Below are 15,172 nucleotides of genomic sequence, written 5' to 3'. Positions count from 1 at the left end.
CCTGCTCCGACCGAACACCATTTTTTTTAATTTACACATTTGTACATAATTTCATTTTTACCTTTAAGGCCGGTATTAAGTTGGCATTATCACTCTAAAATGGAAATGTTTTGCCTTTTACTTTTCTTTAATAATTCATTTTAAAGAAAATAATCGTTTTCAATTGTTTTAGCTGCAAAACTCGAACTTAATGTCCGCTTTTCTACTTGAAGGTGTCCGTCAACTCCTCTTGGTCTATTCTCTTGGTTCCGAATGTCTATTCTCTTTACTCCGAATACTCATTCTAATATTCAAATTAAATAATATTTAGACTTAAGCATATTCAATTTTTGGCCTTATCATAAAACAGTTTTCCGAAACAACATACAAGCGGTCTCTGTCGCTCTCTGAATAAAATATCACAACATATATATGTCTACTCGAAATTTGTAAATTTATATATGTTTACATTCACACATATTATTTTTATGAAACATTCATGCCCCAAACATAATATATTCTAACATATTAACATATGTGTCCCAAATATTTAGTGTTAGTTTAGGAACATTAAATGCTTGCACTTAAATATATTGTGTCCGAAACACATATTGTTTATATCGGAACATATGAAAAACATATTTTTCTAACAGTGTGGTACCGTAGTCATTCGCATTACACTTCCAAAATCCACTTTAACTAGATTTCAACTGTTATTTGCCATATAAAACCCTCTATTATATAAAAAATATTGTAAGGAAATTTTCCCGGGAATTCCCGCACTTCATTCCCGGGAAGTCCCGGGACCCCGTTCCCGGGAAAAAAACCCTACTGGCAGAGAATCCCTCATAAAGTATTCAAGCTTTTTCTATGTAATGATGAAAAGTAACCGTGAACATATGATTTACACATTGAAACATCAGCATCACACACTCTTCGGTGTAAAATGTTCTCTATACAATTGGCAATAATATGCGAAACATAGGGTTTCCATATGGATAATTTTCAAAAGAGAACTTTCGCTTTAAAAACAGAGAAAAAAAGTTTACAATAAAAAAATTCTTTATTAAATAATTAATAATTTTATTGATGTTAAAATTAAAATAATAATAGTTTCTAATGATAGAAACAACAAAATAAATATATAATAAAACAATAAAAAACAAAAAGAATCACATTTTCTTAAAAAATAAAGAAAATAAATTGACGACTACAACGTATTGGCGTATTTACGTCGTACGTTCAATTAAATCTATTTTTAATTTTTACACCGTACGTCGAAACGTTGCAATTGTGTTCCGGCCTTTAATTTGTCAACAGATTTAACCCAGTAAATAATTAGTGGCGAACAATTGTGGCGAATTCCTACTAAATAAATAAAATTCCATCAATCTAAGATTTTTTTTTGAAATAGAATACATAAAGAGCGCTGTTGGACATAAAAATACGGCACCTAAAAAAGAGAGTGAACAAAAAGATACGAACACAAAAGAGAACATGTTCTCTTTAAAAGAGATGTAATGGACAGCCTAGCGAAACATAGAGCTGCAGATTAAAGTCAGCCTTTGCTTCGGCCTATGCATACTGTTTTTGCAAAAGTATATACATATTTTTTTCCATAAAACTTACCAACAACTTCTAAGTATAGAAATATGGATGTCGGCGGATGTGTAGAAATTTGACATTCATATATTCCAGCATCTCTTTGTTGTACGAATTTGATTTGCAACGTCCAATCCTGTCAAGAAGAAAATTAAAATAAAATATTTATTTCGTCTAAATAAATTTGCAAAAAACACTAAAGAACATTAGGCTGATTGCTATGGTGACAACCTTAGCTTAGCTTTTATTATAAGTTGGAGTATTTTTCCTCATATTGAAAGTTTTGGATAAAGTAGAATAAAAAGTTGTTAATATAATTCATTACGGGTGTACAGAAAAAAAGTGTCTTGTAAATTTAAGGACCATTTTAACTTCCACATAGTTCAAAAAATTTACTGTAATATAGTTCATTTTTCGTAACCACAACGTTCATTGTATTATAAAAACACATAGGCAATATAAAAATCTTACTACGAAATGTGGTTACTAAGAAAAATTTTTGTATGGAAAAAATTTTTTGTAGTAAAAATGAACTTAACGCCATTACCGATTCGTATGATGGCTACCTACAGCGTATTCCCCTTTTTATTATAAGTTGGAGTATTTTTCCTCACATTGAAAATTTTAGATAAAGTAGAATAAAAAATAGTTAATATAACCGACTCCAGCATTTCTTATTAGCCTCGACTCCGGAGTCGACTCCAGGTGGTGTACCTAAATCTCATTTTAACAGTATTCCAATTGTAATTTTAAGGTGTAGGGTTCCAAAAAAATGACCGATTTAAGTATTCTATTTTCCCATATGTATTTATATGTCAAAAAGAACTCTAATTTTTATACGACTCGACGACAAATCTCAGCATTTTAGGGGTGTAAAGAACTCTATATTTTAATTTCGGGCCAATAAATTAAAATACGACACAGGACTATATAGAGACCAAAATACGGGTAGATAACAACAATCTCCAGAATATGAAGTTATAAAACCACAAAATTTCAAAAAATAAATAAGCTTCCAGAAGTTTAAGAAGTAAAATCCTGGTATTGGTCTATTTAGGCATTTTATAAAAACCCAGTGGTAAAGGTTAGGTTAGGTTAAAGTGGCAGCCCGATTAAGATTCAGGCTCACTTAGACTATTCAGTCCATTGTGATACCACATTAACTAAAAGTACCTATTACATATGGGCACTTCTAGTTTTAACCGCCGAACCTTCTTGATTATTTTTCTTTGTTAAACCAACCAGATTGTTCCAAAAAATATTAGCAGACTGCTTAAGTTAACATTTTCCAGATCCGCCAGTAATCTGAAGCTATATGCTCCTAACAGTTGCTTGCGCTTTACACAAAATGCAGGACACTCACACAAGAGGTGTTTAATTGATTCCTTTTCCTCCGCATCATGACAGCTCATACAATAGTCATTATACTTCGTGCCTATAGTTTTTGCAAAATCGCCTATCAGGCAGCGACCCGTTATAGCAGATATCAGGAGTGATATCTGACGTCTCGAGAACATTAGTATATCTAGTGTGCGGTTTAAGTTGAAATGGGACCATATTTGCTTGGTGTCGTTACCACCCTTGCAATTCTCCCATCGAATATTTGCCATCATAACAGCCTTCTCACGCAGTATGAGCTTGCAGGTAGCTAGGGGCATACCAACAAATTCTAGTTCCCCTGGAATATGTAAGGTAGTCCCTAGCCTTGCCAACTCATCCGCTTCGCAGTTCCCCGGTATGTTCCTATGGCCAGGCACCCATATTAGGTGAATATTGTACTGCTCAGTCATCTCATTGAGAGATTTGCGGCAGTCGATGGCCGTTTTCGAGTTGAGGAACACAGAGTCCAAGGATTTTATTGCTGGTTGACTGTCTGAGTATATATTAATGCCCACATTTTTTGGAACATTACTTCTCAGCCAATTCGCCACCTCTCTTATTGCTAGTATTTCAGCCTGAAAAACACTACAGTGATTAGGTAATCTTTTCGCTATTCGAAGTTCCAGACCATTAGAATATACTCCGAAACCCAATTGTCCATCCAATTTGGAGCCATCAGTGTAGAAATCAATATATTCTTTTTTCCCCGGGGTCTGTGTGCACCGCGCCTCACTGTTGGGGATTAGAGTCTCAAACTTTTTGTCGAAAAGTGGACTCGCCAAAGTGTAATCCACTACGTTAGGTACATCTGGCATTATTTTGAGGACCGAACTGTGACCGTAACTTTTTTCCGACCACAGCGATAGCTTGCGTAACCGCACAGCCGATGTTGCAGCGGACTGTTTTGCCAAAATGTCTAAAGGCAATAGATGAAATGTCATATTAAGGGAATTTGTTCCTGTCTTGCTGAATGCGCCTGAGAAACACAAACACACCATACGCTGAACTTTGTCTAAACTTGTTGGTTGGTGAAGCGCCGACCCCCAGACTACAACACCATATAACATTATAGGTCTAACCACTGCCGTGTATAGCCAATGCACAATTTTTGGTTTTAGTCCCCACTTTTTCCTATTGCCCTTTTGCACGAGTACAAAGCTAACGTTGCTTTTCTCGCCCTTTCTTCAATATTAAGCTTACAGTTCAGCTTCCTGTCCAAAATAACGCCAAGGTATTTTGCACACTCACCAAAGGAAATTTCAATACCCCCTAAGGAAATGGGCCTAACCGTAGGAGTTTTGCGATCTTTGCAGTACATGACTAGTTCTGTCTTTGCAGGATTTACCCCAAGACCATTGTCTTTCGCCCATTTCTCAGTCATCCGGAGGGCCCTCTGAATAATATCTCTGATTGTGGATGGGAATTTTCCCCTGACTGCTAGAGCCACATCATCTGCGTATGCCACCACTTTTATCCTTTCTTTTTCTAGGGTAACCAGAAGGTTATTTATAGCAACATTCCAAAGAAGAGGTGACAGAACTCCTCCTTGGGGACTGCCTCTGTTCACATACCTTTGTATGTTTGCTTGTCCTAGTGTGGCTGAAATACGTCTCTTGATTAGTAGTTCGTCTAATAACCTAAGAATACATGGATCAACATTCAGAGTTGTCAGTCCATTTAATATCGAGTTCGGATGGACATTATTGAACGCCCCTTCGATGTCTAGAAACGCCACGATTGTGTATTCTTTGACAGATAGTGAGCTTTCAATAAAGCTGACTAGTTCATGTAATGTGGTCTCAGTAGACCTGCCCTTCGAGTATGCATGCTGTCGTTTCGAGAACAAACTTGAATCGATGCTAGTTCTAAGATAAATATCTATCCTCCTCTCCAGAGTCTTAAGTAGGAATGAGGATAAGCTAATTGGTCGGAAATCCTTCGCCCTCGAGTGAGAGGCTTTTCCCGCTTTAGATATGAAAACGACTTTTGTTTCCCTCCACTTTCCTGGGATATATGATAAGTTGATAAATCCTTTGTATATCGCCGACAACCAGGGGATACTTTTGTCAGTCACTGCTTGTAACTCCGCCGGAGTAATTCCATCTGGTCCGGGGGATTTGAATGTTCCAAAGATATTTAACGCCCATCTTATTCTAGATTCCGATACAATTTCCTCGATAGGAAACGACCGCTGAGCGACTGTGGCACCGCCAGAACCTGGTTCAACCGTATGATTTCCAGGAAAATGTATGTCCAATAGTACCTCCCGTGTCTCCTCACTGGACGTTGTCCAATTGCCCTCCGAGACCTGGAGCGGAGTTGGTGGATGCTAGAACATTCCGTAGTCTGGAAGCCTCGGACGTATTCCCAATACTGCTGTAGTAATCATTCCAAGAGTTATGCTGAGCATTTCTCAGTTCTCGCTTGTATCCTCTCAGATTATTCTTGTAAGCGTCCCAATCCTCAGGAGCTCTAGTGGACTTTGCCTTGTTAAAGAGCCTCCTGCAAGATTTCCTCATATTACTTAATTCCGTAGACTACCATGATGGTCGATTTCAGTGAGATATCTTGCACATTTCTCATATTTGTCTCTGGTATTTCCGGTATCATCATATTGAACGATTCCCTATACCTATTCCAGTCAGTTTCCTAACATATGGTCTTGGTGGTATGAACATCAAATTTGAAACTGAGGTAGCGATGATCTGAGAAGCTATGTTCACTTAAAACCTGCCACTCAGATATCATTTCATTCAGTTCTTGCGAGGCCAAGGTGATGTCCAAAACCTCTTGCCTGTTTTTAGTGACAAAGGTTGGGGCGTCTCCCTTGTTGCAAACTACCAGATTAGTACGCAAAATAAACTCTATTAGCGACTCTCCTCTTGTATTAGTATCACTACTTCCCCATATACTATGATGCGCATTCGCATCGCATCCCATAATGAGTTTCGTCTTTGTTTTCAGTGACTCCTCAACTAAAGCTGTTTCTCAAACTAAAAATGACTTGAATTCTAATGTGGACCCAACAAGTCTGAAAATTATAAATGTTGAAAATAGAAGAAATGGTACAGTGGTTATACAAACTGAAAATGAAACAGAAAGGGAAAAAATAAGAGTAGCAGTACAAAATGGATTAAATGAAAATTACGAGGTTAAAGTTCCAAACCCAGCTGGCAATTAATGCTGGGAAAATTAACATTGGATGGGAGCGTTGCAGAATTTTTTATGGTACGGATGTACTACAATGCTTCAATTGTAAAGGTTACAATCACAAAGCCAAAGATTGTAAGAATCAAGAAGTTTGTAATAAATGTCATGGAAATCATAGATCAAAGGATTGCCAAAAGGAACAGATTATGAAATGCATAAATTGTATCCACGTTAATAAAAATCTAAAACTCGGTCTGGATGAGAACCATTTTACAAACAGCAAACAATGTCCGGTTTATATGAATAAATTATCAGCAAAAAAACGAAGAATGGGAATTAGCGCATAACAATTAAATAATATTAGGGGAATATATACAAATATACAAGGACTAACAAACAATTACGCACAATTGGAGTATTTAATTGAGGATAAAATACCCGATTTTGTTATATTATCAGCAACACATGTGACCAAAGATATCCTAGAAAGCGAAATAAAGGTAAATAATAGAAGAACGGGAGGTGTTGCTTTATATGTTAAAAATTGTTTCGAGATACAAAATATCTTTGAGAGAGCAAATGGTGTAACACATTGGATAAATGTTTCAATGATAAAGAATAAAGATGAAAATCTAATAATCGCAGCTATATATAGGTCCCCAAGTTATAATGAGAACGAATTCTATGAACATTTTGAAGATATGATGGAGATAATAATTGAATATAATACTGATGTTATAATAGCTGGAGACTTTAATATTGATTGGTGCAAAAATAGTACACAAAGGAATAAAATACTTAGTATGATACATGACAATGGAATGAAACAGATAGTCAACGAATATACAAGAGTCACAATGACATCAAAGACAAATATTGATTACGTAATAACAAATTCAGAAAGAATTAAAGTTAAGACAAATGATCTTTACAAAATCTCTGATCATGAATGCATAGATATTATTGTGGAATGTGGCCGTAAACAAAGTGAGAACAATAAGATAGTTAAAGAATGTTTCAAATACAATAAAACAATGTTTAGAAAGGAATTATGCTCAATACTGGATTTGGAATTGCAAAACAATGGATATGAATATACCAATATATTAGATATATGTCTTGAAAAGACAATAAAGAAATTTATAAAAACATTCCAAATAAAATCTACGAAACGTCAAAATTCGTGGTACAACAATGAACTGTTTGAGATGAAAATGCAGAAAATGGAGAAATATAGAAAAGCCAAGCTTGAAAATACAATGTCCTCATGGAATATGTATAAAAGAACAAGAAATATGTATAAAGCGAAAATAATAAATACCAGAAATAGATATATAAACAGCAAAATAAATGGAGCGAAAAATCAAAAGCAAATGTGGAGGGAGATAATAGATTTGGTACTAAGGAACGAGAAAAGTGCAATAAAGAATGTGATATTTAACCAAATAGAGTATAAGGACAACAGAGTGATAGCGAATAAATTCAACGAGTATTTTGTAAATAGTATTAGAATGATAAGAGATGAAATAGACGATGTGCAATACCTAACAGAATACATATGACTAGTACGAAATTCCAATTCAGAACCATAGACATGAACGAGCTTTTGACAATTTGCAAACAACTTAAAAATAAGCCAGACTTTAAGTACGTATCGACAACAATAATATTTGATAATTGGGATAAAATTGGAAAGATGATACTGAAGACGATAAATGACTCACTTGAAAGGGGAATTTTTCCGGAAAAATGGAAAGAGACTATGGTGATACCAATTGAAAAAGTTCAGAGAACAAAGAAATGTGAAGAATTTCGACCAATAAATACATTAATGACGTGTGAAAAAAACCTAGAAAAAGTGGTTAAAGAGCAACTGGAGATATATATTGAAAAGAATGGAATATTATCAAAATACCAGTCTGGCTTCAGAAAAAAATCAAAATCAAAAAAAACATCAGTAAGTTATGTGATAAATAGATGGAAAAACAAGAACAAAAAAGACAAAACATTAGCAATGTTCATAGATTTCAAGAGACCATTTGAAATGATACACGCAGAGAAGAAACATGATTGTCACAATCATATTCGAAGAGCAAAATAATATGATAGCAGCTATTTTTGCGGCGACCATGTAACATTTTAACCTGCAACCATGTTGGCTCAGTGAACATGGTTCTAAGAAAAATACTATTGTCCTCATCTAAAGTGTTATTATATTGATAAAAATAATTTTGTTTCCATTAAAAGACAATGGTCACGATCTAAAATGTAATGTTATTCGTCAAAAATGTTTTTCTTCTAGTTAAAAGAACATGGTCACAAACCTAAAATGTTTTGATTTTTATGAAAAAACTTTTTTCGTCGTCGAAAAAAGGACGCCACTTGAGAAAAGAAAACACAAAATCAACTTTGTTTATTTGTTTTTATATATTTATAAACTAATTCATTGTTTATTTGTATTTATAATGCCGTGCACACAAACATCACATATTTTTACACATTCTAGTTTGGTTCAATTTTAACAATAAGTAATCATTCCATATTTACTTCGTGCCCATCAAATGTACAAACGCAGACATCATGTAACTGCAAATAAAAATAAATTATACCGTATATCAAAATGCAGAACAAAACCCAGGTACATTTTTTTCAATTACACTTTCCTTTTTTGTATTCACATAAAACCACGTGCCATTTCTGAATAAATAAATTAACACAAAACACAATAATTCCGTATTCTCCGTCCATTCCAAGAAACAATCAACACACGACTGACGCGCAAAATGAAAATCGTGAGTACCTGCTCAATATTTTTATAAAATTCTTGTCGCTGCAAAAAAATTAAAAAAATTAAATGGTCACGAAAACAAAGTACATGGTCTTTATGGCCATGTAATGGTTGTAGACATGTCTATACGTAAACTATAAAAATACTTTTTTCTCTGCAAAAAAGTAAAAAAAATGAATGGTCAGGTACATGATTTTCCTGACCATATAATGGTCTCAAATTCTATCATTTAAATAATATAACATATTTGCGGCATTTGAGAACCATTTAAATGCTTATTGCCAACATATATTTTTCTCCGCTCGAAAATTATTTATACAAAGACAAAATACATGGTTTTCGGGACAATTACATACTCTAAATAAGCATTAAATGGATGCGGCAACCATGTCCAAACATGTTTTTTCTGTGCGTGTAGATAGAGACATCCTAATACAAAAATTATATATGTATGGAATACAGAACAAGGAATTAAAATGGTTTAAATCATACTTAAGCAATAGAATACAAAGGACTAAAGTAAATGACGTGATCCCAGAAGCTATTAGAAATGAATACAGAGTTCCACAAGGCTCGATACTAGGAGCATTACTTTTCATTATCTACAAAAATGATATGGCAAATGTATTAGAAGAAAGTGAGGTAATACTATATGCAGATGATACATTGATTTTTACGGAAGCTGAAACGCCAAATAAATGTTATATAAAAATGGAAAAAGACTTAAATGCGCTTAATATATGGTTAAATATGAATAGATTAAAACTTAATGAAAGTAAGACTAAAATTATGGAAATAAACATGAACACTGATAGGAGAATTAAAATAAATGACAAAGAAATAGAAAAAGTAACAAGCATAAAGTACCTTGGAATAATTATTGATAAAGAGTTAAAATTTAAAGAACACCTGGAATGTATATGCAAAAAGATATGGAAGAAACTTGGATTTTTCAAAAGAATAAGAAATCAAATTTCAACGACAACAGCAATAAATATATATAACACGATGGTAAAACCACATTTTGCATATGCTTCCACAGTGCTATATACATGTTCTACGCAGAACCAAATAGATAGGCTGCAGAAGCTGCAAAATAAAGGTATGAGATGTATACACGGATGAAAAAGACTGTTTTTCATATGTTTGGCTATAAACATTATATGTTTGGAACACAAATTTTTAAACACAATATTTTTGAGTGCAAGCATATAATGTTCATAAACTAGCATAACATGTTTGGGACATATATGTTAATATGTTAGAACATATTATGTTTGGGACATAAAATGTTTGTAAATATAATATGCTTGGATGCAAACATATATTAATTTATAAATAGCCTATAAACATATATGTGTTTAGTAGCTTGGAGCGCTATTTAACAGGGAGCGATATTGAATTAAGTTGGTGGTTGTTGCTTGTTATTACAAAATTAACATTTTATTTTTCCTTGGGCAATTGATCAGCTACTTCTTTGATCCTTACAAACTGTGTGGTCCGCTGTTCGAATCCCCGTCCGGCAAAAGATAAAATTAAAATAAAAAAAATCATACAATTGAATAATTTCTTCAACAATGTTTGTATTACAGAAAAAGGTGCTAAGAACTAAAAAATCTCGTGGAAGTGAGAAAGATGTGGGGGAATATACAATTGGGCAGAAACAAAATTTTGAGCATTCAGGTCGAAAACCTATGTTGTTAGCACCTATATTACCTGTTTTTTTCATAATTCATTATGATTGTAAATATATAAATAAATAAATAAAATTTTGAGCACAATATTGTTTGGGAGAATTTTTTTGAGCATATAATATTTTTGGGTGCAAAATGCTTCCAAACATATTATATGTTCACATAATAACATATTGTTTTTTGGAAGACAACATTATTGAATTTGGATGCAAAAATACAAAATGTTTGGAACTTAGACTACCCAAACATATATTGTTTAGACCAATATGCTTTCAAACATATTATATATTGGAAGAGATCAAACATATAAATGTTTGGGCAATACCCAAAAATATATATGCTTGAAGCAAAATATGTTTGGGAGTATATGTTACAGAAGCGATTTTTTGTGAGCGTGTACTAAGGATGAATAGATATGCAAATATAAGAAGAATGCTGGATGCCTTAAAATGGATGAATATAAGACAACGCTTAGAAATGAATACTATGATCTTTATACAAAAAATGAAAATGGGAAATGCGCCGGAGTACTTAAGCGAACAACTACAAATGGTAGGAGATGCTCAACCATATAGACTAAGAAATGCAGAAGACTTTAGAATCAAACGATCAACAACGAGTGCGGGGCAATTGAGTCTTTTCTACAAAGGGTTACAAACATACAACAGATTACCAAACTTTATAAAATATGAAGAAAATAATATTGCATTTAAAAGACTTATTGTTGATTTTATTAAAAATAGAGATGTATATTAAGAGTAGAGAATATTAAGATTATATCTGTTTGTATATCATAGTATAATAATACTTTAAATAAATATAAAAAAAAGGACTTAACGGCACATGGAGGCATCTCACTGTCATGTCCCATGTAGACCGAAGATACCCAATATTTGCATTTGGCTATTTCTAAATTGGCAACGACAGTCCCTCGTTAAGCTCGTTTTTAGCAATTATACACTGTTAGAAAAATAAGTTTTTCATATGTTCCGATATAAACAAAATGTGTTTCGGGCACGATTTTAAACCACAATATATTTAAGTGCGAACATGTAATGTTCCTAAACTAACACTAAATGTTTGGGACATCTATGTTAATATGTTAGAATATATAATGTTTGGGGCATGAATGTTTCATAAAAATAATATGTGTGAATGTAAACATATATAAATTAACAAATTTCGAGTAAACATATATATGTTGTGATATTTTATTCAGAGAGCGACAAAAAGAGAGTATAGAGAAAGAAATAGAGATGGAAACCGGGAGGGTTGACGAAAGATATCAACATAACAAAGTGAGAGAATGAAAAGAGAACAATTTCTGTGAAACCGCTCGTATGTTGTTTCGGAAAACTGTTTTATGATAAGGCTAAAAATTTGATATGCTTAAGTCTAAATATTATTTAATTTGAATAAAGAGAATAGACATTCGGAACCAAGAGAATAGACATTTGAAAAACAAACTGCATATGTTTTCGCCTTGAGAGCAGAATTTTATGCATGTGTGAACATGTGTTTTGTTAACATTTTGGCATTATGGGCACAATTTTTCGTTAAAATAAATCAGGGGTCTTCATAAAAATAACGAAAGGGCACTATACTCTTTTTAGAGTTGGGACAGCAAAATGAAATAAGGAGGAAATAGTGAAAAATTACACAGTAAAATGTAAAAAAAACTAACTTTAGTTCCTCTTCATTAAAAAGTAGTCCACGAGGAGTTGACGGACACCATCAAATATAAAAGCGGGCATTAAGTTCGAGTTTTACAGCTACAACAATTTAAAAAGGTTATTTTCTTTAAAATGAATTATTAAAGAAAAATAAAAGGAATTTTAGAGCGATGGTGTTAAATGCTAGTAAAAAACTGTTCACTCCTAAATGAATTTATGTTCATATTATAAAATTATGTATGTATGTTTATACTCGACTCCACGTTCTTCTTTTGTTAGTTTTTGAATTCCTTCCAAATTTTAAAGTTTTGTACAAAAACAGTTTTTTATTAAAAAATTGTTATTTTTGCAATAAAAAATAATATTTTATCCAAAAATCAGTCAATTTCGTTTATATCAAGCACTGTTACTGACTATAAATCTTTAATAACACACATTTCGAAGTTTCATTTAAAAAAATTTAATATAGTATAAATATAAATGTGTAAATTAAAAAAAAAAAAATAAAAAAATGTTCGGTCGGAGCAGGGATTGAACCCACGACACTTTGTATGCAAGGCAGACATGCTAACCACTGCTCCACGTGGCAAACAAATGTATGTTTCTGTTAAATAATGTTATGTTTGCATGGGCTCGTGTGCGCTGCAAACTATGCTATATAAATGTAACTTATAACGATAATTATCTACTGGTGACTATAACAGCTACGTAGCTCAGTGGATAGTGTGTTGGCTTACAAACTGTATGGTCCTCGGTTCGATTCTCCGTGCAGGCGAAAGGTAAAATTTAAAAAATTTATAAAAGTGAATAATTTCTTCAACATTATTTGTATTACAGAAAAAGGTGCCAATAACTAAAAAATTTCGTGGAAGTGAAAATTATGAGTATGTTAGGGAATGAGCACAATCGTGTTTGGGAAAAATTCTTCCAAGCATATAATATTTTTGGCTCAAAATGCTTCCAAACATATAATATGTTCACATAAAACAAACATATTAACGTTTCGGCAGTATGCAATAATATATGTGCTTCCTGCAAAATATGTTTGGAACATATGTTAAAGAAGCGATTTTTTTTGAGGGTGTACAGGCTCGAATTACATCATTACCAGTATACTGCAATAGTTTGAACGCCGGAGTACTTAATTCACATATTTTGTTTCTATAAGCATATGGTTCTTGAATAAGAACTATGTCTATGTCCCCTTTCATCAGGAGAACTTTTAAGGCAGCACATGCAGCCTTACAATGATGAAGATTTATCTGGAGGATCCGTAGGACCATCGAGATTTTCAACAACCGTCACATCAGCCTCTTCAATCGAGTCCTCAAGAATGTCCTCTTCAGAGATCTCAGTGACTCTCGCAATAACTATAGGTTCAACTTTGTTGAGTTCTGAGGCAGTAGAAGCCTCCTCACGCATATGGTATCTATCCATGTCTTCAACTTTGGTATCTCCCTCGACTTCGCAAGAGGATCCGCTTACTTCTGATTCAGACAGAGGCTTGTCCAGTATCATATAAACCATATCGGATGTCTTGGTCTGAGAGGGAAGTCGTTCGAAAAATGATCAAACAGTTAAAAGATGCTCACCTCATTCAGGACTCATCATCATCGTATTCTAGCCCTATTCTTTTAGTCAAAAAGAAAACGGGGGAATACAGAATGTGCATTGATTTCAGAGCTCTGAATCGGAAAACTATAAAAGAAATGTTTCCAATGCCCAGGATAGATGATGAAATTGATAGATTAAGAGGTGGTAGATATTTCACTAGCCTAGATTGTGCAAGTGGTTACTATCAAATCTCGATGGATAAGGACTCCTCTCAGAAGACTGCTTTTATTACACCAGATGGACATTATGAATTTCTAAGGATGCCATTTGGTTTAGTAACTGCGCTGGCTGTTTTTCAGAGAACCATGAATAAGGTTTTAGGGGAATTAAGATTTACAACAGCAATGGTTTATATGGACGACATTTTAATTCCAACTGATACAATTGAAACGTGTTTTCGTAATTTAGAAATTATATTAAAACGGTTGGGTGATAACGGAGTGACACTTAAACTGAAGAAGTGCTTCTTCTTACAAGAGTCCATCAAATATTTAGGCTTTGATATTAATGCAGATGGGATTAAACCAGGATTGGAGAAAATAAAGGCGGTATCTGAGTTTCCTACGCCTACAAATGTACATGAAGTACGTCAGTTTTTGGGGTTGGCTAATTACTTTCGCAAATTCATAGGGCAGTTCGCACTTATTGCAAGGCCAATTCAAAATTTAATTAGAAAAGGGGTGGATTTCGTTTGGCGTAGCGAACAGAATAAAGCATTTATAGAGCTAAAACAAAAATTGACAAAGCGACCAATATTAGTTTTATATGATAGTAAGTTGTATACCGAGCTGCACACCGATGCATGTATTGCTTCAAAAACAGACAGACGGTAATTTAAAGCCCGTAGCGTATTTCAGTCATTCCACATCAAAAGGAGAGCAACTCTATCATTCTTATGAATTAGAAACATTAGCTGTAGTTTATGCGGTGAGACACATTAGGATATATTTACTTGGTATTGAATTTAAGATATTAGCGGACTGCTCTGCTTTAAGAACTGCATTTTCAAAGCGAGATTTAGTACCAAGAATAGGTAGATGGTGGCTTACATTGCAGGAATATAGTTTTACGGTCGAATATCGTCCTGGTAACCACATGGCTCACGTAGACGCACTGAGTAGAAGCCCCATCGAGTCTAGTCCATTAGAGGTATTACAAATAGAGAAGATAAATGTGCCATTTAATACAGTCCACGTCGACCATATTGGGCCTTTTGCAAGGAGTATCATTGCAAAAGGCAAGGAATATGTATATTATTGTGCTAGTCGATGGATTTACCAAATTTGTTTTCC

General features: G+C 33.7%; 1 protein-coding gene across 1 annotated transcript in view; it reads right to left on the bottom strand.

Annotated features, from left to right (window-relative positions):
- Positions 1-1,537: 1,537 nt before the first annotated feature.
- Positions 1,538-15,172, bottom strand: part of LOC142239842 (uncharacterized) — a 214,059-nt gene continuing 200,424 nt past the window's right edge. Inside the window, exons 6-7 of the mRNA XM_075311600.1 lie at positions 1,609-1,717; positions 1,538-1,563 (exon numbers count right to left, since the gene is read on the bottom strand). Coding sequence (XP_075167715.1) covers positions 1,538-1,563; positions 1,609-1,717 — 135 coding nt within the window. The remainder of the gene's footprint in view (positions 1,564-1,608; positions 1,718-15,172) is intronic.

The sequence above is a fragment of the Haematobia irritans genome, chromosome 5 (genome assembly GCF_050003625.1).
Source record: "Haematobia irritans isolate KBUSLIRL chromosome 5, ASM5000362v1, whole genome shotgun sequence".
Lineage (NCBI taxonomy): Eukaryota > Metazoa > Arthropoda > Insecta > Diptera > Muscidae > Haematobia > Haematobia irritans.
Note: the sequence above shows the minus strand (reverse complement) of the source record. Positions and strands in the feature narration are given on the sequence as shown.